Here is a 26,915-nt window from a genome sequence, read left to right on the forward strand (position 1 = left end):
CAACCATCTTCACAGCTCCTTACTGGGCTTGCTTCCATTTGCCAATGTCTGCCTTGCGTTAGGGAACCCAAAACTGGGCAGAGTACTCCACTGTCTGGCAAACATCAAAAAAGGGGAACCCATCACTTCTGTCAACCTGCTCATTATATTCCTGCACACTTACTTGTTATAAAGCAAAACCAAATTCAACTTCATTTGTTGAAAGTCACTTTCTAAACCCACACATTAGCATGAATCAGCACTATGCAAAGCACTGTAACACAAGGAGATCAGGGCTTAAGGTCACATAATATTGTACAGAGCAGAAGAGCCTCTCCATGTTAAAGATCAGTCCAGAAAATAAGACAATTTCCCAGGGGAGCACCTCTAGACTGAGAACTGAGGCAATTCTTGAATTGAATTAAATTTTGAAAAGTACCTGACAAAAGAATAATGAGTTGCCAGGAACAGAGACATTTTGCACTTTAACCCAGGCAGGCACACAACTTGAATATTCTGCTGCTGAGAACCAAGACAATGGGGTAAGAGATTAATTTCCATCTTGCAGATACTCAAAATAACTTTAGTCTGCTAGTGGACAACCATCTTCATTTCACTTTGTGAAGGCAATGCACAAGAAGTTTAGGATTTTGTGACTTCTAAATATGCTGAACCATGCTGTAGAACACATGGATCTAACAAAGCTTTTCTCACCCACCCAAATCCCTCTATTGACCAAAAATTTTCTAGCATCATGAGGCTGGCATATGAAAGAGCTGAGCTCTGAAGACAGTAAGGTAACATGACAGAAATCCTGACAGGGATAGGCATAGAATTCCTCACTCATGGGAAACGTTGCTGAAGAACACAAAGCTCCTTCAAGAATACAGGAACAACTTAATGTTGTGCTGGATAACTAAACAATTAAAGCAAGATGTCAAACAAACAGACTTTTCCAAATAAGACCATAGTCCCCCCCACCTTTTCCCAGTTTTTACTGACTTAGGGAAGAAGCAAATCATTGCATGCTCACTTTCAACTCAAAAGAAGATTATATAGTAGCACGTACCTGTACTACTTGTTTCTGTGGTTGTGTTGGCTGAGAGGTTGAAATTTGCATTTTGTCCCTAGTACCCCGGGGACGTTCACTGACCACCGAAGTCATCATATACAGTATATACAAAACAATGTATGTACAAAACAGAAAATCTGAAAGGAAAAAAAGAGTTAAGGCAGGGTACTGATTCCATACCCCGATAATATACAAATGTAGTAGATTGAACTCTTCCTGCCTTTACCACAAACCCTATACAGAGACTCCTGAAAAAGCAGCTTCAATACACTATTTTTGGATTTATTGCAATCTTTACAGTAAAGGGGTAAATTAAGTGGATAAAAAGCATTTTTGTTAGCTGACTTTGATCTGTCTAGATCTCTACTTCCAGACAACATCTGGATCTCACAGCTTTTCCCAGTTACTTAACATATAGACTTTTCTATCTGCTACTCTGCTGAAATTCCAGCTCCAGCTGGATCACTCCTTAGATTTCTTTAATATCTGCTGTCTTGTTTTGATGCCTAGAATTTAACTACTCATACCCACTTAGAATGCTAACAGAAGTCACATTCACAACACAGGCCATTCCTTTCTTCCCTATCATTAAACTGCTTTCCTGCACACATACATGAAGTCATAGACAATGCCCACTCTCTCATTCTCTTATAGAAAAATTATGATACTTACCTTTAAATACAGCCTTTATAGCCAATATTTTTATGTTCTCCCTCACACTTAAAGAAATTATTTACAAAACTACCTATTACCCTGCTTTAAACATACATTGGTTGTATGGCAACAAAAGAAAACAAAACTCAAACTACACACATCCACACTAGTGCTATCCCATTTGTGGTAGTCAGCTTTCATCCTAATTCATTCTCTGTCATTACAATTACTTTGAAACAAGAAAATTATTATTCCCCCTGTGTTTTTACAGCATCTGATACAAGGTTAATTGACAAGTATGGCTTATAGTTACTATGATAACAGGAAACAGATCTTGTGACTGATCAGGTCAGAGTTGACTGCCTGGTTTCTGTCCCATGACACTGGGAAGTAAAACCTGCAAATTTAGGGAACTAAGGACAACCTACAAGTGGTGTACATGGGCAGGAGGAGATGTGCAAACAAGCAGCAAAGTGCTTTTACTGCAGCCAAGAAGTATGAATGTGCCTCAATGTGGTATTTACATTCTCTGATCAGAGAGAGCCATAATTCTCTCTCCCAGGATTTTTCCTGGGGAAGGTAGTGAGAAGCTCAGAGAGAAGAAAACAATTCTTCTCTCTACTTGCTGCTTCTGTTGTTTGGCACATATGGAATGTTATTGAGATTTCTTTACCGAGAGTGATTTGTTAATTGGATTCTGCTGATAGTTGTTTAGATTGATTAGTCAATTGGATCAAAGCTGTGTCGTGACTGTCTCAGTCACAGGTTTTTCTTTAGTATCTTTTTAGCATAGTTTTAATATAGTATTAGTGTAATATAATATAGCTTAATAAAGCAATTGTTCAGCCTTCTGAATCATGGAGTCAGAGCACATTATTCCCTATGATGGGGATGCCCTAAATCGATACCTCAGCACACAACTTGCCAGGGCAGCAGCTTTGGCGCAAGCTGCTCACTGGCATTCCCAAAGAATGGATACTCAACAAATAAAGTATCAATCAACTCATCACAATTTGAGCATACCACAATAAGCAGTGAAAAAATAAAACCAAGCACCCTTAATAGAGAATATGACAGAGAGCACTAGCCTCTCTGAAAGACAAGCTAATAACTTTGATAGTATAAGGGGTAAAATGTTTCTAAAATCATGGAATATTCAGGGGAGTTAGGAAGGAAGGATAGGCCTGGTAGGCCGTGGGAAAATGTTAGGCTGCACCTGTATAATCATTTAATGACTATGATAAATGATATGATTGTTAGATGCGATGACTGTTTGGTAATTAGATATAATTATTGTTGTTAGGGATATTATAGAAATTCGTGCCTATGAAACATAGATATATGTATTAAATATGGTATTAAAGGGGGGGACCAGGGTGTACTCCTAGGATGCAGAGACAACAGCTGGCTGACAAGGGAGGAACGCAGCATTAACATACGAAATTTTCATCATAATAAAATGGTTATAAAAATAGTAATATAATTAAAATAATAAAATTTGAACATTTGAGGTCAGGACAATATGAGACAATAAAAACAAAGAGATACGGACGTCCGGGTACCTTTTTCAGGGCAACACAAGCCCGAAAAAGGACACCCCTTAACAGAGGATTAACCCTTAAAAACAACTGCCTGTTGCATATTCATACATCTCATACATGATGCATAAATTCCATTCAAACACAGGATTCTGTCTGGTCACTGTCAACTTCTTCCTCTTAATCCTTATGCCGTCTTCCAGTCTGAGCAAGGTGGGAAGAAGTTAGTTTTCTGCTGATAAGGGAGCAATAAATTCCCTTTCTTTGAAAGATTTAGGTATCCTGTGGCTCCTATCTGGTGCGAGTCCTTCCTTAAACAAATATCTTGCATAGCATAGTTTCTATTTTATATGTTATAACCTAAAACTATATTTACGAAAATTAATACAGCATAACTTTCTAACATACACATACAATATTAATTTTAATACTTGCGAAAAGCCAATCATAAAATACGCATTTTTCACACTGGCATGGACATACCTTTACCACATCGGGCTGAGGTTTCACACCTCACCACACCTACTTTAAAGTACCAAAGCAACAGGAAAAAGGAGGGCAGTTAGCAACTGCCTTCGAATTACCATAGTAACTATAATTTTGAGCATTAAGTGGGATATTACTAATAAGATAGGGATGTACCAGAATGCTCTTGTCTGGAGTGGGGGTAAAACAACTTGAAGAATACCCTATTTGCAAAGCTATCACTGGTGAATGGAGAAGGGGGGGGTCATGCAGCTTTTAGTGTTGAAGAAAAGCTAAAACCAGCCTGACTCATCAGCCCCAAAATTAAACAACCTGATAGTGAGGTAAAAATATGGCAGACCTGGTAAAGTACCTGAGATAAAGGAACCAACAAGTGATAGTACTGATAACTTATCTAAAGTTGGTGAGCTGACACAGCTGGCCCAGAAACACAACTGACAGTCAAACACTGGTATAAAAGCCCAGTCCCACTTTTTAGTGGTGGGGGTTTTCTAACATGTTATGAGTAAAAAGTTATCCTTTTTTTTTAAGGTTGCAGAGTTAAACTGGTTGGGCCAGTTGCTGTCAAGTTAAAGGTTTGACTATTTGTTGTTAATAGCTTCATGTTGCAATCACCTATTGTTAATAGTTTGTCTTCAATTACCTGTTAATGGTTAGAAATCAGCACAATTGTCCCCCTGCTGCTTCCCGGGGAGTGACACAGGAGCCTGGAGGTGGGGGGGGTGACATCAGAGCTGGTATGCAAATGAGAATGCATTTCACCAGATTTTTCAATTTTTCAGGAAAAAAACCCTAAAAACAACGAGCCAACATGGAATTAAGAGACCTAAGTAATGTCTAAAGGTGAGGAACTTAATCCAGTATCTGCTAAGATCCTTTTTACTTCTCACCCTAACCTGAAAGGATGTCAGCTAGAAAGAGGACCTGGAATGTTAGACCAAAAAAGCAGAATTCCCACTGCTCCCTGGAGGACAGAAACCCCAGCTCTGCCTGCATACCAGCAGACACAGCTGCATCATCCTCCTCCTCCATGCCACTATACTGGGAGCAGCGGTGGCACGGGCGACCTGTCATTTCTCCCCAACCTGAGCTGAATTTTTTTAATAAAGGCATTAAAAAGGAGAAATATCTCCTGCCCTATTTATTTCATAACATATCCTTTCTTGGAGTACGTGTGGAGATTCCTTCCTTGAGTGGGGATGCCCCCCAAGGTTATTCCTTGAGACTGAGCAACAGATTTGCCCACAGTCATTGGTATGGGTAATATCAATGTCTACTTAATAACTGTTTTTTTCTAGCTTTAATATAATTGCTTTAAAGACAGTGCACTATACTAGTTAGAGTGTGGTGGTGCATTGAAGGAGTGTAAGGAGGATGCCTCCAATGAGAGAGGGGCAAACTAGCCTTTGTCCCCCAAAAAAGGAAGGAAGCCCAGAAGTTTCTCTCAACGATCAGGTGAAAAGCCACCTTATAGGACCCTAGAGACTTCACTAAAACCTTGGGGTCACCTAATTGGATAGAAGCCAAAAGGTCCCACCTGGGCCATAAGGTAGAAAAAGAGTGGACAAAAGAGCTACAAGGCTTTTGTGAAGGTGTTTCTACTAGGAGCAGACCTCTGTACCTGGCTTGGATTTTCTGTTTATTGTTTTTCCTTTTATTAAACCTTTTTGTTTCTAACACTGCAGCAGAAGCCATCCTGCTCATTATTTGCCTCTAAAGGTAATAGCTAAGCTATCCTTGGGTGTATTAGGTTCCCTTTTAAGGGCTCATAAAACCCTGGCTCGACAAAACAGAACCTAATACGTGGCGCCTTGGACAGAATTTCTCATATTGAGGAAGATGGTCTAGAGACTTTTTGATTACCTCAATCAAAATAGGACAATTTTCCTTGGTATTTGCGTTTTTGGGGAAGCAGGCCTGCACCTGAGTTTTTGACACGTTAAAAAAGAAAACTCAGAAGAAGAGATTTGAGATTGAGAGGGAATCTCAAATCAAAGCCTCATACCAGTGAAGAAGAGGCTATAATTCAGACGGGACTGAAGCATGCAACACGCAACCTCAGAGGACTCTGCGGATCGGCCAAGCTGAAACTTTGTTGCAGCCAGGACCCGGGGAAAAGTTTATACCAAGAAGGACAGCTGGAAGACTCGGTGAGTTTCACCATGGAGAATCGGTTGTCAGTAGCTGAGCAGGAATTTTTTTCGTATTTTAATTATAAGTTAGAAATCCAAGATATTCAGTTTGACAAAAACCAGCTTAAAAAGATTGTAAAATGAGTCTTAACAGAGTTCCCAAACTCAGATATGTCTCAGAAACTCGATCCAGACTTCTGGGATTCAGTTGGACTGAAATTATATAACATGGAAAAGAATAAGAAGTCCAACTTAAAGCTGCATCCAATATTCAGGATGGTGTTAAAATTTGTAACAATGGAAAGTGAAAAGCAAGCAAAGAATGCACACAAGCAAGCAAAGATCAGGGACAGGGCAGAATGCAAGCAGCAGGACAGAGAAGACAGGAGAAAGCAAAGTTCCGAGGGAACCCCAAAACCTTCCTTTATCCCAGCCGAGAAACCCTGGTGGAGGGGCCAGGAAGTAGCCAGGCCAGCTGCCCCCCCGCCTGCCCCGCCTTCCCCATCCCGAGACAGGGGGGAACAGGCGAGCCCTGGCCAGGCTTGCCTGCAAAACCTGTCTTCCAGAAACCCTACCATAGCAAAATCTTCTCTATCTCCTTTCAAAACCTTGCTTTGGCGTTCGAAATCTGTGAATTTTGACAGTAAAATCGAAAAAAGCCGAGCCGATTGTATCCAGTCTGAGAACAACAGAGCACATGGCAGACTCCATCATAGCCCTGAGCCCAGCACCACCCTTCGTGGGCGTGGCTCGCCATCCTCCTCGGGCTCCCAGAAGTCCCTGGGTGGCTCGTCCCTGAGCTCCTGCCCATCAGAGCAGGAACACGCCCCTTTTGTGGGCCGAGCTCGGGTGGTGTCCCTGCCCCTGCTCCCCGCCCACACCCCGGGACGGCACGCCCCCTCCCTGCCGAGCGTGGGAACCGGATGTGATGTCCCAGAAGTGACCCTGTCCAAAATGGCGGCGCCCAGCTCCGAGGGCTTGCCAGAACAAAAAACAAATTATTCCTATGCTCCACAATGTAATTCCAAAAAATCTAAGGAAGAGTTTAACACACAAGGAGTCACAGATACCTGGCAGAGGATAAGAAAGGATGCAGTTCAGGAAGGAGAGTGGGAAATTGCATCGAAATTGAAGGTTTTTCCTGTGAGGTACACAGCAGGTCCAGCCCCGAGAGGGACCTGGCAACAAATTAATTTTGCTAAGTTAAAAGAAATTTGCAAAGCCTCTCGTTTGTATGGTAGAGATTCTGCCTATTTCAGAAGTCTTTTACAGGCCACCTTCACAGCAAATATATTCACCCCACATGATCTAAAACAGCTTTGCACATCTCTGCTGTCCCCAACAGAATTTTCTCTGTGGGAACTAGCATGGAAACGTTTGTTAAATGACCTTTTAAGAGGTTATGCAGGAACTCCAGACACTGCAAATTTGACTATAGATCAGCTCTCAGGTGAAGGAGCTAATACAGATCCTCAAACACAAGCCCGAACTCTCAGTAAACAAGTATTACAGGATATCAAAGAAGCAGCAAAAACAGCTTTGTTACAGGTTCCTGATGGCAACAAACCAGAATTAGATTTCACAGAAATAAAACAGGGAATAGATGAGCCTTATATTAAGTTTTCGGACCGTTTGAAAATGGCATTAGAAAAGCAGATTCCAATAGACCGAGCCAGACAAGAGTTATTAAAACGGCTTGCAATTTCTAATGCAAACCCAACCTGCAAAAAGGCATTACATACATTACCACAGGATCCTGAGCCCACCCTGACACAGCTAGTGGATGCTTGCAACCGCCTGGGTACCCCTGAGCATGCAGCAGCCATGCAAGCAGAAGTACTGGCCAGTGCCATCACAACAGCTCAAGAAAACACCCTAAAGCAGCAGGAAAAAACAGTAGAAATGCAAACACAAACCCTAGCAGAAGCTTTCATAGCATCCAAAGGTGCAATTCAAAACCAACAAATTCCATGGGACGCGTGCTATTCGTGTGATCAGAGAGGTCATTTTATAAAGGGATGTCCTAAGACCCGCAGAAGGCCACTGCCAAGAAACAGTGGATACAGAGGTTTCTGTCACAATACTAACAGCTTTTACCAAGCACAAGGTTGTTTGTGCCATCTGCCGAGAAACGTGCAGCCCAGCACGGGGCAGTGGCGTGCCATGACACAAAAACCACTGTACCAGAGGCCAGAGACCACCACAGGCCACCAAGTTCAGAACTGCAGCACATCTTTGCAGGACTTCCGACCACAATGTCCCCAGGTACCAGACTGGAGCTGTCTACAGCCCAGCCAGTGATGCTAACCAATGCCGTTGCTCACACAGTGTCCACAGGGCAGCTGGGACCTGAACCACAACCACGTCAGTTCTTAATAGTGGGAGTGAACTGATCCCATGCAGAAGGTTTTTATGTCATTCCAACTGTGCTATCAGTCACCTGTTCACAGGAAATTACAGTGTTAGCTTTGTGTCCAGACCCTCCATGTTTTTTACCCAAAGGACTAACCATAGCACAAGCTTTCCTCCTACCAGAGTCACAGAACAGCACAGCTGTCATCGCTTGGACCAGGCACATCAGCCGTGGGCGGCCTCAACTCACCTGTGTCCTGAAGCACCTCAGACAAGCCATAACCCTCACTAGCCTGATAGATACCGGAACAGACGTCACTCTGATATCGAAATGGCCACAAGACTGGACCATCGTGCCTACGCTGGATCAGCTGGCAGGTACTATTAGTAACTGTGAGAGCTTTCGAAGGTCGCACGCAGTCACATTTGAGGGGCCTGAAGGTCGTGTTGCCACCACAAAACCATTCATTGTAGGAGCTGATATTGTTCTTTGAAGACGAGACATTTTATCACAATAGCATCTCAGGTTAGAAACTGGATTTTAACAAAAGCTGTTGATAAACATAACACTTTAAAACTGACATGGACATCTAACACACCCATTTGGGTCAGCCAGTAGCCCTTACCCGAAGAGAAACTTGCTGCTTTAGAGCAGTTAGTACAGGAACAGTTAACCAAAGGTCACTTAACTCCAACTACTAGTCCCTAGAACACTCCAGTTTTTGTAATCAAAAAGCCAAACAGTAGGAAATGGAGGTTGTTGCAGGATCTCAGAAAAATTAACAAAGTAATTCAAGAAATGGGTTCTTTACAACCAGGTTTACCTTCTCCTGTTATGATTCCAAAAGATTGGAAGTTAACTGTTATTGATTTAAAAGACTGTTTTTTCAATATTCCCTTGCATCCAGATGATGCACCAAGATTTGCATTTTCCATCCCATCCATAAATCAGCAAGCACCTTTGAAAATATACCATTGGCTTTCTCTTCCACAAGGCATGCGTAACTCGCCAAGTATATGTCAATAGTATGTTGCAAAAATACTTTCCTCAGTTCGTGCACAATATCCAAATTCTCTCACATTACATAGATGATATTTTAGTAGCAGCAAAGGACCAAGCATCAATGCAAGAGACAACAGATCAAGTCATCTCAACAGTGGAGAAAGCAGGACTCACTGTAGCAAAAGAAAAAATACAGACACTTCCTCCCCAGAAATATTTAGAATACAGGATCACAGAACAAACGGTAACTCCGCAGCCACTCCAGCTAAGGACAAATCCAAAGAGCTTAAATGAACTGCAGCAGCTTGTAAGGACTCTGAACTAGCTTTGTCCACTACTAGGCCTTTCAAATCAAGACTTGGCTCCTCTGGCAGATTTGTTAAGAGGAGACACAGCCTTAAACTCACTGAGAGAATTCAACAAAGAAGCTCAAAATGCTTTAAATAAAGTGATGAGAGCCATCCAGTCACGTCAGGCTCATCGGTATAATCCTAACCTATCTTTTTTGTTTGCAGTTTTAGGAGAGAGTCCACAGCTTCATGGTTTGATATTCCAGTGGGATGTAGAGAAGAAGGACCATCTGATAATCTTAGAGTGGGTTTTCCTATCTCGTCAGTTGGGTAAAACTACAACAACTTGCCCTGAAATTATTTCACAATTGATTATCAAGGCTAGATCTCGAATGCTTTCCCTTGCAGGAAGAGATTTTGCAGAAATCTTTCTGCCTGTCACAACCATCTACTTAGAATGGTTAATTCAAAATTCAGAAGTTATGCAATTTGCTCTGGAAAATTTTGCAGGAAAAATTTCAGTCAATTGTCCCAAACATGAGCTATTAAGTTCATCTTTAAAATTAATCCATAAGCCTTTAAGAAGTAATGTACCCCTTGAGGCAATCACATTTTTTACAGACAGTTCTGGGAAGTCTAAAAGATCTGTGCTTGCTTGGCAAAATTCAGAGACAAAAAAATGGGAATCAGATATTGAGGAAGTAGATGGTTCTGCACAGATTACAGAGTTAGCAGCAGTTGTACGGGTTTTTTCAAAATTCACATTTCCTTTTAATTTAGTAACAGATTCAATTTACGTTGCAGGTGTGGTGGAAAGAGCAGAAGGATCTCTGCTGAAAGAAGTTGCTAATGATCAGTTATATGGTTTGCTCAAACAGTTAATCCTACTTCTTTCCATTCGACAAAAACCTTACTTTGTAATGCACATTCGCTCACATTCTTCTCTTCCAGGTTTCTTAGCAGAGGGCAATGCCATGGCTGATTTGTTAGCCATGCCAATCCAGCACACACTTCCTAATGTTATTGAACAAGCCAGAATGAGCCATGCTTTCTATCACCAAAATGCACCTGCTTTAGTAAGAATGTTTAACATCTCTCAGAATCAGGCAAAAGCAATTGTTCAGTCATGTCCAGATTGCCAGAAATTAGCTATACCAGCAATAGCAACAGGAGTTAACCCTCGAGGCTTAAATAGCCTGCAGATATGGCAAACGGACATCACTCAATATCAGTCATTTGCAAGGTTCAAACATATACATGTATCAATAGATACCTTCTCAGGAGCAATTTTTGCTTCTGCACATCAAGGAGAAAAAAGTAGAGATGTGATTAAGCATTTCTTACAAGCATTTGCATCCCTAGGTATTCCTCAAGAAGTCAAAACTGACAACGGACCAGCCTACATTTCTAATAAATTGCAGGAGTTTTTCAAAACTTGGGGTATCAAACATACCACAGGTATTCCACATTCTTCCACAGGCCAATCTATTGTAGAAAGAGCACACAGGTCATTGAAAATGATACTGGAAAGACAGAAAGGGGGAACAGAAGTGCTTTCTACAATAGAGAGGCTGAATAAAGCTGTATATGTTTTTAACTTCTTAAATAATTCTTTTATGGAGCAGGTACCACCAATTTTCAGACATTTCAGCAATACCAGGCAGGCAAAGCTCAAGGAAAGACCACCAGTCTTCATCAAGGATCCAGAAACAGGACAGATTTCAGGACCCCATCCTCTTGTAACGTGGGGCCGGGGGTTTGCATGCATTTCTACAAACAGAGGTCTTCGATGGATCCCTGCAAAGAATGTCAAGCCACAGGTACAGCCGATCCGAGGGCAGCAGACAGCACCAGAAGAAGAATGCACAAACAACTGAGCCACGGATAGAAGCAAAGACTGTTTCCTAAGTTTGCATTAGTTAAAATTGTTTACAAGAAAGTTTTGCACTGAAAAAGTTCTGTAGTTATTGTTGTGATAAAAAAGTTGTTAAACCTACCTCTATGTAAAAGTCATATATAGCCAGAAACTTGAAGCCTACCTGGAGAAACACTTCACCAAAGTTAAGATAGAAGATTGGCAACAAAATTTAAAAATTATTGGCATTCTAATCTATACTCCTTTCTCCTCTTTCTCTCTAGATGTATAGTAAAGGGTGAGTTGAAGGACTGTAGGAGGATGCCCCCAATGAGAGAGGGGCAAACTAGCCTTTATCCCCCAAAAAAGGAAGGAAGCCCAGAAGTTTCTCTCAACGATCAGGTGAAAAGCCACCTTATAGGACCCTAGAGACTTCACTAAAACCTTGGGGTCACCTAATTGGATAGAAGTCAAAAGGTCCCACCTGGGCCATAAGGTAGAAAAAGAGAGGACAAAAGAGCTACAAGGCTTTTGTGAAGGTGTTTCTACTAGGAGCAGACCTCTGTACCTGGCTCGGATTTTCTGTTTATTGTTTTTCCTTTTATTAAACCTTTTTGTTTCTAACACTGCAGCAGAAGCCATCCTGCTCATTATTTGCCTCCAAAGGTAATAGCTAAGCTATCCTTGGGTGTATTAGGTTCCCTTTTAAGGGCTCATAAAACCCTGGCTCGACAAAACAGAACCTAATACGTGGCGCCTTGGACAGAATTTCTCATATTGAGGAAGATGGTCTAGAGACTTTTTGATTACCTCAATCAAAATAGGACAATTTTCCTTGGTATTTGCGTTTTTGGGGAAGCAGGCCTGCACCTGAGTTTTTGACACGTTAAAAAAGAAAACTCAGAAGAAGAGATTTGAGATTGAGAGGGAATCTCAAATCAAAGCCTCATACCAGTGAAGAAGAGGCTATAATTCAGACGGGACTGAAGCATGCAACACGCAACCTCAGAGGACTCTGCGGATCGGCCAAGCTGAAACTTTGTTGCAGCCAGGACCCGGGGAAAAGTTTATACCAAGAAGGACAGCTGGAAGACTCGGTGAGTTTCACCATGGAGAATCGGTTGTCAGTAGCTGAGCAGGAATTTTTTTCGTATTTTAATTATAAGTTAGAAATCCAAGATATTCAGTTTGACAAAAACCAGCTTAAAAAGATTGTAAAATGAGTCTTAACAGAGTTCCCAAACTCAGATATGTCTCAGAAACTCGATCCAGACTTCTGGGATTCAGTTGGACTGAAATTATATAACATGGAAAAGAATAAGAAGTCCAACTTAAAGCTGCATCCAATATTCAGGATGGTGTTAAAATTTGTAACAATGGAAAGTGAAAAGCAAGCAAAGAATGCACACAAGCAAGCAAAGATCAGGGACAGGGCAGAATGCAAGCAGCAGGACAGAGAAGACAGGAGAAAGCAAAGTTCCGAGGGAACCCCAAAACCTTCCTTTATCCCAGCCGAGAAACCCTGGTGGAGGGGCCAGGAAGTAGCCAGGCCAGCTGCCCCCCCGCCTGCCCCGCCTTCCCCATCCCGAGACAGGGGGGAACAGGCGAGCCCTGGCCAGGCTTGCCTGCAAAACCTGTCTTCCAGAAACCCTACCATAGCAAAATCTTCTCTATCTCCTTTCAAAACCTTGCTTTGGCGTTCGAAATCTGTGAATTTTGACAGTAAAATCGAAAAAAGCCGAGCCGATTGTATCCAGTCTGAGAACAACAGAGCACATGGCAGACTCCATCATAGCCCTGAGCCCAGCACCACCCTTCGTGGGCGTGGCTCGCCATCCTCCTCGGGCTCCCAGAAGTCCCTGGGTGGCTCGTCCCTGAGCTCCTGCCCATCAGAGCAGGAACACGCCCCTTTTGTGGGCCGAGCTCGGGCGGTGTCCCTGCCCCTGCTCCCCGCCCACACCCCGGGACGGCACGCCCCCTCCCTGCCGAGCGTGGGAACCGGATGTGATGTCCCAGAAGTGACCCTGTCCAAAATGGCGGCGCCCAGCTCCGAGGGCTTGCCAGAACAAAAAACAAATTATTCCTATGCTCCACAATGTAATTCCAAAAAATCTAAGGAAGAGTTTAACACACAAGGAGTCACAGATACCTGGCAGAGGATAAGAAAGGATGCAGTTCAGGAAGGAGAGTGGGAAATTGCATCGAAATTGAAGGTTTTTCCTGTGAGGTACACAGCAGGTCCAGCCCCGAGAGGGACCTGGCAACAAATTAATTTTGCTAAGTTAAAAGAAATTTGCAAAGCCTCTCGTTTGTATGGTAGAGATTCTGCCTATTTCAGAAGTCTTTTACAGGCCACCTTCACAGCAAATATATTCACCCCACATGATCTAAAACAGCTTTGCACATCTCTGCTGTCCCCAACAGAATTTTCTCTGTGGGAACTAGCATGGAAACGTTTGTTAAATGACCTTTTAAGAGGTTATGCAGGAACTCCAGACACTGCAAATTTGACTATAGATCAGCTCTCAGGTGAAGGAGCTAATACAGATCCTCAAACACAAGCCCGAACTCTCAGTAAACAAGTATTACAGGATATCAAAGAAGCAGCAAAAACAGCTTTGTTACAGGTTCCTGATGGCAACAAACCAGAATTAGATTTCACAGAAATAAAACAGGGAATAGATGAGCCTTATATTAAGTTTTCGGACCGTTTGAAAATGGCATTAGAAAAGCAGATTCCAATAGACCGAGCCAGACAAGAGTTATTAAAACGGCTTGCAATTTCTAATGCAAACCCAACCTGCAAAAAGGCATTACATACATTACCACAGGATCCTGAGCCCACCCTGACACAGCTAGTGGATGCTTGCAACCGCCTGGGTACCCCTGAGCATGCAGCAGCCATGCAAGCAGAAGTACTGGCCAGTGCCATCACAACAGCTCAAGAAAACACCCTAAAGCAGCAGGAAAAAACAGTAGAAATGCAAACACAAACCCTAGCAGAAGCTTTCATAGCATCCAAAGGTGCAATTCAAAACCAACAAATTCCATGGGACGCGTGCTATTCGTGTGATCAGAGAGGTCATTTTATAAAGGGATGTCCTAAGACCCGCAGAAGGCCACTGCCAAGAAACAGTGGATACAGAGGTTTCTGTCACAATACTAACAGCTTTTACCAAGCACAAGGTTGTTTGTGCCATCTGCCGAGAAACGTGCAGCCCAGCACGGGGCAGTGGCGTGCCATGACACAAAAACCACTGTACCAGAGGCCAGAGACCACCACAGGCCACCAAGTTCAGAACTGCAGCACATCTTTGCAGGACTTCCGACCACAATGTCCCCAGGTACCAGACTGGAGCTGTCTACAGCCCAGCCAGTGATGCTAACCAATGCCGTTGCTCACACAGTGTCCACAGGGCAGCTGGGACCTGAACCACAACCACGTCAGTTCTTAATAGTGGGAGTGAACTGATCCCATGCAGAAGGTTTTTATGTCATTCCAACTGTGCTATCAGTCACCTGTTCACAGGAAATTACAGTGTTAGCTTTGTGTCCAGACCCTCCATGTTTTTTACCCAAAGGACTAACCATAGCACAAGCTTTCCTCCTACCAGAGTCACAGAACAGCACAGCTGTCATCGCTTGGACCAGGCACATCAGCCGTGGGCGGCCTCAACTCACCTGTGTCCTGAAGCACCTCAGACAAGCCATAACCCTCACTAGCCTGATAGATACCGGAACAGACGTCACTCTGATATCGAAATGGCCACAAGACTGGACCATCGTGCCTACGCTGGATCAGCTGGCAGGTACTATTAGTAACTGTGAGAGCTTTCGAAGGTCGCACGCAGTCACATTTGAGGGGCCTGAAGGTCGTGTTGCCACCACAAAACCATTCATTGTAGGAGCTGATATTGTTCTTTGAAGACGAGACATTTTATCACAATAGCATCTCAGGTTAGAAACTGGATTTTAACAAAAGCTGTTGATAAACATAACACTTTAAAACTGACATGGACATCTAACACACCCATTTGGGTCAGCCAGTAGCCCTTACCCGAAGAGAAACTTGCTGCTTTAGAGCAGTTAGTACAGGAACAGTTAACCAAAGGTCACTTAACTCCAACTACTAGTCCCTAGAACACTCCAGTTTTTGTAATCAAAAAGCCAAACAGTAGGAAATGGAGGTTGTTGCAGGATCTCAGAAAAATTAACAAAGTAATTCAAGAAATGGGTTCTTTACAACCAGGTTTACCTTCTCCTGTTATGATTCCAAAAGATTGGAAGTTAACTGTTATTGATTTAAAAGACTGTTTTTTCAATATTCCCTTGCATCCAGATGATGCACCAAGATTTGCATTTTCCATCCCATCCATAAATCAGCAAGCACCTTTGAAAATATACCATTGGCTTTCTCTTCCACAAGGCATGCGTAACTCGCCAAGTATATGTCAATAGTATGTTGCAAAAATACTTTCCTCAGTTCGTGCACAATATCCAAATTCTCTCACATTACATAGATGATATTTTAGTAGCAGCAAAGGACCAAGCATCAATGCAAGAGACAACAGATCAAGTCATCTCAACAGTGGAGAAAGCAGGACTCACTGTAGCAAAAGAAAAAATACAGACACTTCCTCCCCAGAAATATTTAGAATACAGGATCACAGAACAAACGGTAACTCCGCAGCCACTCCAGCTAAGGACAAATCCAAAGAGCTTAAATGAACTGCAGCAGCTTGTAAGGACTCTGAACTAGCTTTGTCCACTACTAGGCCTTTCAAATCAAGACTTGGCTCCTCTGGCAGATTTGTTAAGAGGAGACACAGCCTTAAACTCACTGAGAGAATTCAACAAAGAAGCTCAAAATGCTTTAAATAAAGTGATGAGAGCCATCCAGTCACGTCAGGCTCATCGGTATAATCCTAACCTATCTTTTTTGTTTGCAGTTTTAGGAGAGAGTCCACAGCTTCATGGTTTGATATTCCAGTGGGATGTAGAGAAGAAGGACCATCTGATAATCTTAGAGTGGGTTTTCCTATCTCGTCAGTTGGGTAAAACTACAACAACTTGCCCTGAAATTATTTCACAATTGATTATCAAGGCTAGATCTCGAATGCTTTCCCTTGCAGGAAGAGATTTTGCAGAAATCTTTCTGCCTGTCACAACCATCTACTTAGAATGGTTAATTCAAAATTCAGAAGTTATGCAATTTGCTCTGGAAAATTTTGCAGGAAAAATTTCAGTCAATTGTCCCAAACATGAGCTATTAAGTTCATCTTTAAAATTAATCCATAAGCCTTTAAGAAGTAATGTACCCCTTGAGGCAATCACATTTTTTACAGACAGTTCTGGGAAGTCTAAAAGATCTGTGCTTGCTTGGCAAAATTCAGAGACAAAAAAATGGGAATCAGATATTGAGGAAGTAGATGGTTCTGCACAGATTACAGAGTTAGCAGCAGTTGTACGGGTTTTTTCAAAATTCACATTTCCTTTTAATTTAGTAACAGATTCAATTTACGTTGCAGGTGTGGTGGAAAGAGCAGAAGGATCTCTGCTGAAAGAAGTTGCTAATGATCAGTTATATGGTTTGCTCAAACAGTTAATCCTACTTCTTTCCATTCGACAAAAACCTTACTTTGTAATGCACATTCGCTCACATTCTTCTCTTCCAGGTTTCTTAGCAGAGGGCAATGCCATGGCTGATTTGTTAGCCATGCCAATCCAGCACACACTTCCTAATGTTATTGAACAAGCCAGAATGAGCCATGCTTTCTATCACCAAAATGCACCTGCTTTAGTAAGAATGTTTAACATCTCTCAGAATCAGGCAAAAGCAATTGTTCAGTCATGTCCAGATTGCCAGAAATTAGCTATACCAGCAATAGCAACAGGAGTTAACCCTCGAGGCTTAAATAGCCTGCAGATATGGCAAACGGACATCACTCAATATCAGTCATTTGCAAGGTTCAAACATATACATGTATCAATAGATACCTTCTCAGGAGCAATTTTTGCTTCTGCACATCAAGGAGAAAAAAGTAGAGATGTGATTAAGCATTTCTTACAAGCATTTGCATCCCTAGGTATTCCTCAAGAAGTCAAAACTGACAACGGACCAGCCTACATTTCTAATAAATTGCAGGAGTTTTTCAAAACTTGGGGTATCAAACATACCACAGGTATTCCACATTCTTCCACAGGCCAATCTATTGTAGAAAGAGCACACAGGTCATTGAAAATGATACTGGAAAGACAGAAAGGGGGAACAGAAGTGCTTTCTACAATAGAGAGGCTGAATAAAGCTGTATATGTTTTTAACTTCTTAAATAATTCTTTTATGGAGCAGGTACCACCAATTTTCAGACATTTCAGCAATACCAGGCAGGCAAAGCTCAAGGAAAGACCACCAGTCTTCATCAAGGATCCAGAAACAGGACAGATTTCAGGACCCCATCCTCTTGTAACGTGGGGCCGGGGGTTTGCATGCATTTCTACAAACAGAGGTCTTCGATGGATCCCTGCAAAGAATGTCAAGCCACAGGTACAGCCGATCCGAGGGCAGCAGACAGCACCAGAAGAAGAATGCACAAACAACTGAGCCACGGATAGAAGCAAAGACTGTTTCCTAAGTTTGCATTAGTTAAAATTGTTTACAAGAAAGTTTTGCACTGAAAAAGTTCTGTAGTTATTGTTGTGATAAAAAAGTTGTTAAACCTACCTCTATGTAAAAGTCATATATAGCCAGAAACTTGAAGCCTACCTGGAGAAACACTTCACCAAAGTTAAGATAGAAGATTGGCAACAAAATTTAAAAATTATTGGCATTCTAATCTATACTCCTTTCTCCTCTTTCTCTCTAGATGTATAGTAAAGGGTGAGTTGAAGGACTGTAGGAGGATGCCCCCAATGAGAGAGGGGCAAACTAGCCTTTATCCCCCAAAAAAGGAAGGAAGCCCAGAAGTTTCTCTCAACGATCAGGTGAAAAGCCACCTTATAGGACCCTAGAGACTTCACTAAAACCTTGGGGTCACCTAATTGGATAGAAGTCAAAAGGTCCCACCTGGGCCATAAGGTAGAAAAAGAGAGGACAAAAGAGCTACAAGGCTTTTGTGAAGGTGTTTCTACTAGGAGCAGACCTCTGTACCTGGCTCGGATTTTCTGTTTATTGTTTTTCCTTTTATTAAACCTTTTTGTTTCTAACACTGCAGCAGAAGCCATCCTGCTCATTATTTGCCTCCAAAGGTAATAGCTAAGCTATCCTTGGGTGTATTAGGTTCCCTTTTAAGGGCTCATAAAACCCTGGCCCGATAAAACAGAACCTAATAGTGCATCCTCTCTCCACCCTCGGGCTACACTATGATCTGAGAAATGCTCATTAGGCCTTGGCCTTGACAGCAGCACCTGGGCTCCTCTTGAGCTTATCAGAAACACTTGCCTGGTCCCAGAAACTGGGGCTGTTTAAAGAGCTCCTGCTCTTTAGCAAACAGCTTTGGAAACTTATTTTTCCTGCCTGAATAACCATCCAAGTGGACTAACATTTGTTATTGAACTTTCAAAGAAAGTTACTGCCCCAAATTGTGGCCAGGATTGAAAATTACTATGACTAAAGCCCACTCTCTTGAAGCCCTATAAACAGCAGTCCAAAGTGAGACCCTTTGAGCTCTTCTGGACCACAGCAGGCTGTGACCAACAACCTCCCTCTGAGTGGGGCCTCTCAGAGCTGGCAAACTCTCAAACTTGCTATACTTGGAGGATCACTGAATGCCAATGACAGATCCCAGGCTGATATCCCCACTCCTCAAGGCTCAACCCTTCACCCACTGAGAAGATGCAAAGGCATCCCATGTGAGTACATCACTGATTTCAAAGGGAATTTTTCACAGGTATATACCTTGTGCATATTCTTTAGGTCTGTACGTGTGAGTGTGAATATGCTATAGTAAATGGACTAGGAATGTTGCTCTCATACATTCTCAAGTACTTTAGATTTGTAGGTAAATTGGCTGGTGACTTACTATTCTGCTATAGTAAATTCTACATTAATCCTTAGTTAAATTGTTTAACTTAAGCTATCAATTAAGTGCAGTTAAAACCTTTGGGCCTAAACTGTTGGTCAAGTCTGGGGCACAGTGTAGCAAGGAGGTCTACTCTCAACTTAGTGACTCAACAGGAGAGTCCTGTTCCTTTTTATCCTTACCCCTTGGGTAGCACAGGTTCCAAGCCAGAGGGAGTGGTCAGGGTGAGGATTTTGCATGTGAATCACTCTCTCTCTTTTGTACACTTCTGTTATTAATATTGCTGCTGTTAGTCTTCATTTTTTTCCTCTCCTTTCTGTTTCCAGTAAATTGTTCTTATCTTAACCCTTGATCTTTACCTTTCCTGCCTCCAATTCTCCTCTACAGTAACCCACAGGGGGGAGAGGGGAAAGGGAGGGAGGAGCAAGCAGCAGCATAGTTTTAGTGGGAGCACTAAATTGGAGAATACCATTCCTAAACCACAATACTCTAATCACAAAGTTACTCAGGTTTTCTCACAATGACAGGGCTAGGAAAAGGCTGCAGGATACTGCTTCATGATAGCATGACTACTGTACATGTACAATGAGTGTAGATTTTACTGCTATGCAGTAGCATGATATAAGCATAAGAAAAAAAGTGGAGTAAAACATACATGTCTGTAGCTGTTGTCTAAAGCATTTCACCACCTTTATTACTGCTTGAAAGGGAAAAAGTTTTCAAGAGTCAGATGCTCCTCAGGAGTGGTGCTGATTACTCAGTGTCTGTAATGTCCCAAGCCAGTAACACCCAAACTTGAGCTTATGGATCCTGGGAGGATTTCTGTTTCATCTTAGTTTTCTGTGGTAAATAGGAAGAATATTGATGGCCAGGAGTAGACCTGCATCACTGGCAGAACATCACAGGAGAGAGAAAATGTATTATCAGTACACTTTAATGTTTTATCAATAAAAGAAGATTGCTGAGAGTGGCCAGAGTACCAACACAAACATATGAACTAGCATATACACTTCCACTTATGTTAGCAAAGCATACTGAATAAACAAGTGAACACTCTTAAAACCCGAGTTGTTAGTCAAAATTATTATTCTGTCAATTCAATCTATAATGACCTAAGAACACCCCCAATCTACAGAAATCAATACTTTTTCACTACCAGCAAAAAAATGTTCATTTCAAGGATTACTATTCCTAAGCAAATGTTATACAGAGGAAGACAGAAATATACAAATAGGTCTTGCAAATAAAGACAGCATTGTTTTGTAAGAGAAAGAAATGTTCACCATCAAAAGACTGGAGTTAGGCAAAGGCTGATTCCTGATGTGCAAGGGGGACTGAACAGGACAGGTTTTCCACTAGTAGAGCAAGTTTCAGTCATGAAAGTCAAGCAATATGATTAGCATTATTTAAAAAATAAAATTGTCTAATCTCACAATATCTATCTTTGCTATTATCCCAGTGTCTCTGCCTAACAGATGCTTTACATTTTAGTATATACTGCTGATGATTATCCTTGTTTTAATCAAAATCTGCCAGCTACACCCAATAAACATCCAACAGACTTGCCCACAACTTCTTCATAAACATTCAAACTTCAGATGCGACAAGTACCCTTATTCATACAGAAATTTCTGAAGGAGGAATCTAAACTTCCCCAAAATCAACTTTCACTGGTATTAAAAAAAATAATAAAGGACAATTGCACCAAAATTGGAGAAGCCTAAATAACTTCAACCTAGGGCTTTATCTTTCACACAACCAAGGCAATCTTCAGACTACTAAAAACCTGGTTAGCAAAACCCACCTAGCTCTGCTGACGTCATAAAACAACACTCCGCATTTGCCCTGATTCTGGAAAATCAAACAAGAGTGAATGTCCTAGAAGATTTAGAGGCCTCAGCCTTATGTTTCAAACATCAATATCTACAAAGTCACTATTGTCATCTTTTGATGCCTTTCTGCAAGAACACTATTTTAGATAGCAACCAGCTGAACTTCCACACGCCAAAATAATAAAATCCTGATCCCTGTCCTAATTATAAGCCTCATGTTTGCAAGGACCTGCAAGATGCACTAGTTACCAACACTTACCATTGACTGTAACATAACTTTAAGTAACACAGTTAGAAAATAACATGCAGTTAGTCTATATGTCTAAACACCACTCTCAGGACCATCAGAACTAGAGGATCTTACTAGACCATAACACAGACCAGACCATAGCTATTGCCATGAAATAGAGGGAGGGGGGGAGAAAAAAAAGCTGAACTGGTCCACATAGAAATATAATATATAGAAAATAGGAATTCTCTTTGAGAGGCAGCCATCATGGGGAGCACGTGAGGAAGGGGCAACAGCAAGTTCATTTTTAAAGTATGTTTTTTTTGCTGAGTAATAATTGAAGAAAACGTCTTGGCTGTCTGATATTCCAAGACCCGAAGGAAAAATTAAATACACGTTCCTGTCATCTTTGATAGAAGGACCTAATTTCTTGTTCTCTGTCATAGAAAAGGCTTTTCTTATGCAAACCCTCTCTGAAAGGAGGTTGTAGCCAGATGAGAGTCAGTCTCTTCTCCCAGGTGACCAGCAACACAACAAGACAGTCTTAAGGTGCCGGGGTCGGCTGTCAGTTGTCTCTGCCCCAACACGGGAAAAGGTGGTTCTGGGCAGGCCGCGCTTTCGAAGAAGGAGTCTGGACTCTTGCTTTTCGGTCTTCAGTTGAGTTTATTGTTCCTTATCTACAAAGTTTTTCTGTCTGTCCAGCCGAGGTCTGATCAGCAAGACAGCCAAGGGCACTCTCCCCCGCCCACGGGGCGGTTGTCTCTTTTATAGTGGAAACTACGTATTAGATATTTACCTTTAATTTCCAATACTTTTCGCCCTTGTTGGCAAGTGCACTTTCTCTATGAACCAATCCACACATGCCAACATCATCCTGAACATGGATGCCAAGGAGAAGAAAGAAGAAGGACAGGGCACGCCCAAATCCCTCCATCTTGGGACTCCTGACCCATGCACAGAATTCTAGACCCCCCTGTACAACATATAAAACCCCCCTGTACAGTGCATTATAATTCAAATTTTATCAAGTGAATATCATCCCCTCACCATTCAGGCCTGAAATTCTCTCATTTCCTCACATTCAGGTGTCATTTCTTTAGAAGGATCAAAGTCAAGCCACCGGGTACTTTTGGCAACATTCCAGGACCTCCGAGCCCCCCAAAGGTTGTCTCGGTAGCTCTGGACATCCAGAGTGATGTACTGAGTTCCCACATTAAGGTACACCAGGGGAAGTTTAGGCTGGACAGTAGGAAGTAGTTCTTCACAGAAAGAGTGACTGGGCATTGGAATGGGCTGCCCAGGGAGGTAGTGGAGTTACCATCACTGGAGGTGTTTAAGAGAAGACTGGATGTGGCACTTAGTGCCATAGTCTAGTTGCCAAGGTTGTGTTAGGTCATAGGTTGGACTATGATCTCAAAGGTCTTTTTCATCCTAGTTGATTCTGTGAAAAACTACCAAAGTAGAAAAGAGAATGTATTCCCATCACTCAACACACCATATGCTGTCCTGAACTGACTCAGTATCTCGGGTCAGGAAACAGAGAAACCACAGTGGCTCAGAGGTGAACCCTGGTGCTTGCACAGCCATGCACACATTCTACTTCCTCTTGCTACAGGAGGAAAGGAACACCTCCATTTCCAAGTCCTCTGCTTTCTTATCTTCTAGCCTAAGGAGATAAAATACTAGCCAAGTCAATACACAGTATAATTGCTGTTTATTCCATCACTGCTACATTCACTGGTAAAGAACCATCAGTATTGCAAATTTCTCCATACCTGTTTCTTAACAAAGAAAAACAGAAATGGTAAAGCCCTTGGTATTTTCCTTCCTAGGGTTTCCTTAGTAGCATTCAGTGAAAGGGCACTACAATGCCTACAACTTCCAACAAAGAAGCAGCTAGCAGAACTACAGCCTGGTCATTCCCTGCAACAAATATTCAGATTGAATTATACACTGCATTAACTAGGAGGGTTGTAAAAAACATTAACTAGTTATTCACAAAAGGAAAGGTTTTTTCTAGCTGAGGAAAAAAAAAAAAACAACCAGGTTTTTCAGGGATTAAAATAATTACCCTCTGCAACCAGAAAACATCCTTCCCGAAGTCACACACAAGTGAAGGATGGCTGATCAGAGTTTGGGAGAAAATATCGTGACAAGAGTTTTAGTTCATGTTTGGGACCTGGTTGTATATTGATTCAAAGTTCAATCCATAGCGCAGGTAGAACCCAGAGTTTATTCTGTTAAAATCAAGTTTCAGCTCATATCTAATACAGCACAACTGCAAGCTGTCACCACAGAAACAGTACCAAGAACTGAAAGCTGTAAGAGATCATTTTTATTTATCTGCCAACTCTGAACTGCTCCTTCTGTTGTCATAACCATTGTTAGCATTTTGTCTAGCTTTAAACAAGGTGGGTTTTATTAATTTCTTTTGATACTAAACTTCATCTTGACCTGCTTCAGTCGGAAAACTTGATTTTACTCCCAGCTTTTCCTACTTTATTTTGAGCATTATTTTTCTCATGATCACAACTTCTCAACTTGGTGTCACATGTAAATTAACTTATTATGTTGCCCTAGAATTTTCCATGAGGCCAGGGCTATCCAATTTACACCAAAATGATACCAAACTATGCAAAAGAGATGAAGGATTAACAATCTTTACAACTTCAAACATACTACACACTAGAAAGGAGCAGATAAATCAAGTGCCCTCCACACAATCTTCTAAAAAAAAATTCATCCAAGCTGTTCTTGTGTGTTTAGCATAAAAAAGATTAAGAAACTAACTATGAAGTGGGAGATAAATTTTATTTTGCTTTTTTAAAGATACCAAAGAGACAAGTTACATATGATGTCAAATTGCCGAAATTCTTATTGTGCATAATTCAGTATTTATTCTTTCCAACAGAAGTGAGGGTGAACCACCCTTAAACTTCTCCTAGACCCACAGTCACTGCTCCAGCTCCCGATCTTTACTTTTTTCTGCATGTCTGGGCTTATATGTTGTTTGGCTGCCATGTGTTTTCTGTCTCTGAAAGGAGGTTCTCACTCTCCTCTACCATTTCTTTCCAAACCAGACTAGCTTATAATAAAACTTAAGAATGTGCAAAGAATCTTTTTTAAATTTGAAAAATCTGAATTAGTAAATAATGTTTCTTAAAAACTTCCTTCCTATTAATAGAGCATTAAGAAACTTTTTTCACAGAAATTTATTCACTCATTCTTTTTAAAGCTTACATCTCCTTTTAAGTATATTTTTGTATTCTACAGGATCATTCATTACCATGCTGTACTAAACTAAGAGCCCTTGACCCACAGATGTATGCTGACTTTATATGCTGTGCAGCACAACATTAAAATGCCTAAGTAGAAAGCATGTTTTCTAAAACATGCCAAGAAGATGAGTCACCTGTTTCACCAATCTATAAGACCAAGCACTCTGCTGCAAGATACAGTTATTCATTTTGAAAGAAAAGGGACTTCTCACATCTCAGCTTATTTATATTAATTGCAGCACCTCACCCTTAGAATTCTGACACCGCATCTAGACTATATGCTTTGCTAACTATGGTGTTCAATTCTAGCAACAGTATTAAAATATTACAAGTATCACCTTCAGTGATCATATTGCACCTCAGCCTAAATTATCCTACATGCTGTATGTACATTAAACCATCATTTACAATCCACACAATTCCAAGATAGGCAACTTTATCGCTATCAGACAATTAAATGTTTGACCTATTTCTTTCCTTACAGAACCACTAAATTATATCCTTCAATTCAGCTAGAGCAAAGACAGCCAATTACTCATTTGCAATAACAGAAGTTATTTGGACTTGAAATATGCATCTTATTGCATTTTCAACACACATCCCAAACCCACCCACCTCTCCACCTATCAAGAGTCAAGAATTACTGTTACCACCACCCCTACACTAAATTCAATCATTAATCCACCTCCTTCTCAAAGGCATGTAAGAGCATATGGCTTTGAGTTTGTCTGAAAGACTACAGACCTGACTATGTCAAGTAGCTTAGCCTAGAGAAAAAGCAAGCTTTGAGGAGGGTGTCTCAAAGCATATAAATACCTGAAGGGAAGGTACAAAAACAGAGCCAGGCTCTTTTCAGCAGTACCCAGTGACGGGATCAGAGGCAATGGGCACAAGTGTTTTATGATAAAAACCACAATTCAGATAACATTTGAAATCAAATAGAGGAAACAAAAGGGTTTCCAGAAGCCATATGCTTCATTCTATATTATTATATCCATCATCCTCAAAACACTTAATAAATACAGTTGAAAATAACAAATTATTTTCTTTGCTCAAATACAGTTACAAATAATAATTCATTTTCTTTGCTCAAAAGCAATCTCAATATGGTCTCTAAAACATCACCCTACTTCCATGAACAGTATTTTAGTCATAAGAAATACAACGGAAATGTTCTAGATGAAGCCTATACCACACAGAAAAAAATTGCAGAAAAACTTCCTCTCTCTACAGTTAACCATTAAAAATGTTTAGGAATATGATCATGGCTACTGAATTTAAAGTTTACACCTTCAACCACAGGGCTGCCTAAAAGATTAAGATGGACTCCCCCCCCATTAAACCAGGTCAAAAAAAGTCCAACCAAATAATTTAAATCTAGAGGTTAAGAAAGTGTTTGTGTTTTCTCCATTTAACTTTGGATTCAAATAGTGAATGATCCTGTAACACAAATTCCACTGAATCTGCATCTTTTGCAGATCTGTAATAACCAGTGGTTCCTGTATGTGGCAGAGAGAATAGGGACAGGCGATCAGAAGATTTCGGGCTGTCACGGAAACCTGATAGGGCCTCTCTCCCCTGACTACCTAGAGATAAGAGATAGCCGCAGGACAAAAGGCCAAGAATGTAACCCCCCCCTAACACGGCCTCCACCCAGTTTCCTTACTAACCATATAAGGCAAAAGTCAGACCCCAGAAGGCAGAAGAAGGACCAAGGGTATATATACTGAGGAGAAAACCAATAAAGTGCTCTTGGACCGTCTATCATATTGATGTCTGCGTGTCCTTAGCCCGAACGGCCCAAAAAGCATTGGGTCGTTGTGCTGCGTTTCCTTGGAACCAGGTCATCACGCCTTGTCTCAAGGCAACACTGTACAATAAAGCAAAAAAAAAAAACCCACCCCAACCATGAAGTTTACAACATAAATATAACTTTGAGCAAACCTTATGTCTTGAGAAAGATCAAAGATCTCTCAATTTGGAAAACATGTCATCATTTTTAATGCAAAATGCTACACACATGCAGGTTAAGAACTCCTTCAAGCTCATCTATTGGAGGACTGATTTAAGAAGCTAGGGAGGGAGGGAGGGGGAAAAAGCTTGGCAATTTTACCTTCAAAAGAAGCCACAGTGTCCTGCAGCTTTCACAAAGACAGCTGAACAAAAAGCCAAAAATTCAAGAGAACTGAGAGTAGAA

General features: G+C 41.4%; 1 protein-coding gene across 17 annotated transcripts in view; it reads right to left on the reverse strand.

Moving 5' to 3' along the window:
- The window catches only part of LOC135289113 (ubiquitin-associated protein 2-like), a 196,901-nt gene that overhangs the window by 166,484 nt on the left and 3,502 nt on the right, over window positions 1-26,915 (reverse strand). For 13 of the 17 annotated variants that reach the window (XM_064402471.1, XM_064402470.1, XM_064402467.1 and 10 more), the window contains exon 2: window positions 1,049-1,188. The exons of 1 other annotated variant lie outside the window; for it this stretch is intronic. In XM_064402471.1, coding sequence (XP_064258541.1) covers window positions 1,049-1,147 — 99 coding nt within the window. In that variant the 5' untranslated portion in view covers window positions 1,148-1,188. Of the gene's footprint in view, window positions 1-1,048; window positions 1,189-4,372; window positions 4,522-6,436; window positions 6,595-26,915 lie in introns of those variants that run through there. 3 more of the 17 variants (XM_064402460.1, XM_064402459.1, XM_064402461.1) reach the window with 3 other exon arrangements.

Source organism: Passer domesticus, chromosome W (assembly GCF_036417665.1).
Source record: "Passer domesticus isolate bPasDom1 chromosome W, bPasDom1.hap1, whole genome shotgun sequence".
Classification (NCBI taxonomy): Eukaryota; Metazoa; Chordata; class Aves; order Passeriformes; family Passeridae; genus Passer; species Passer domesticus.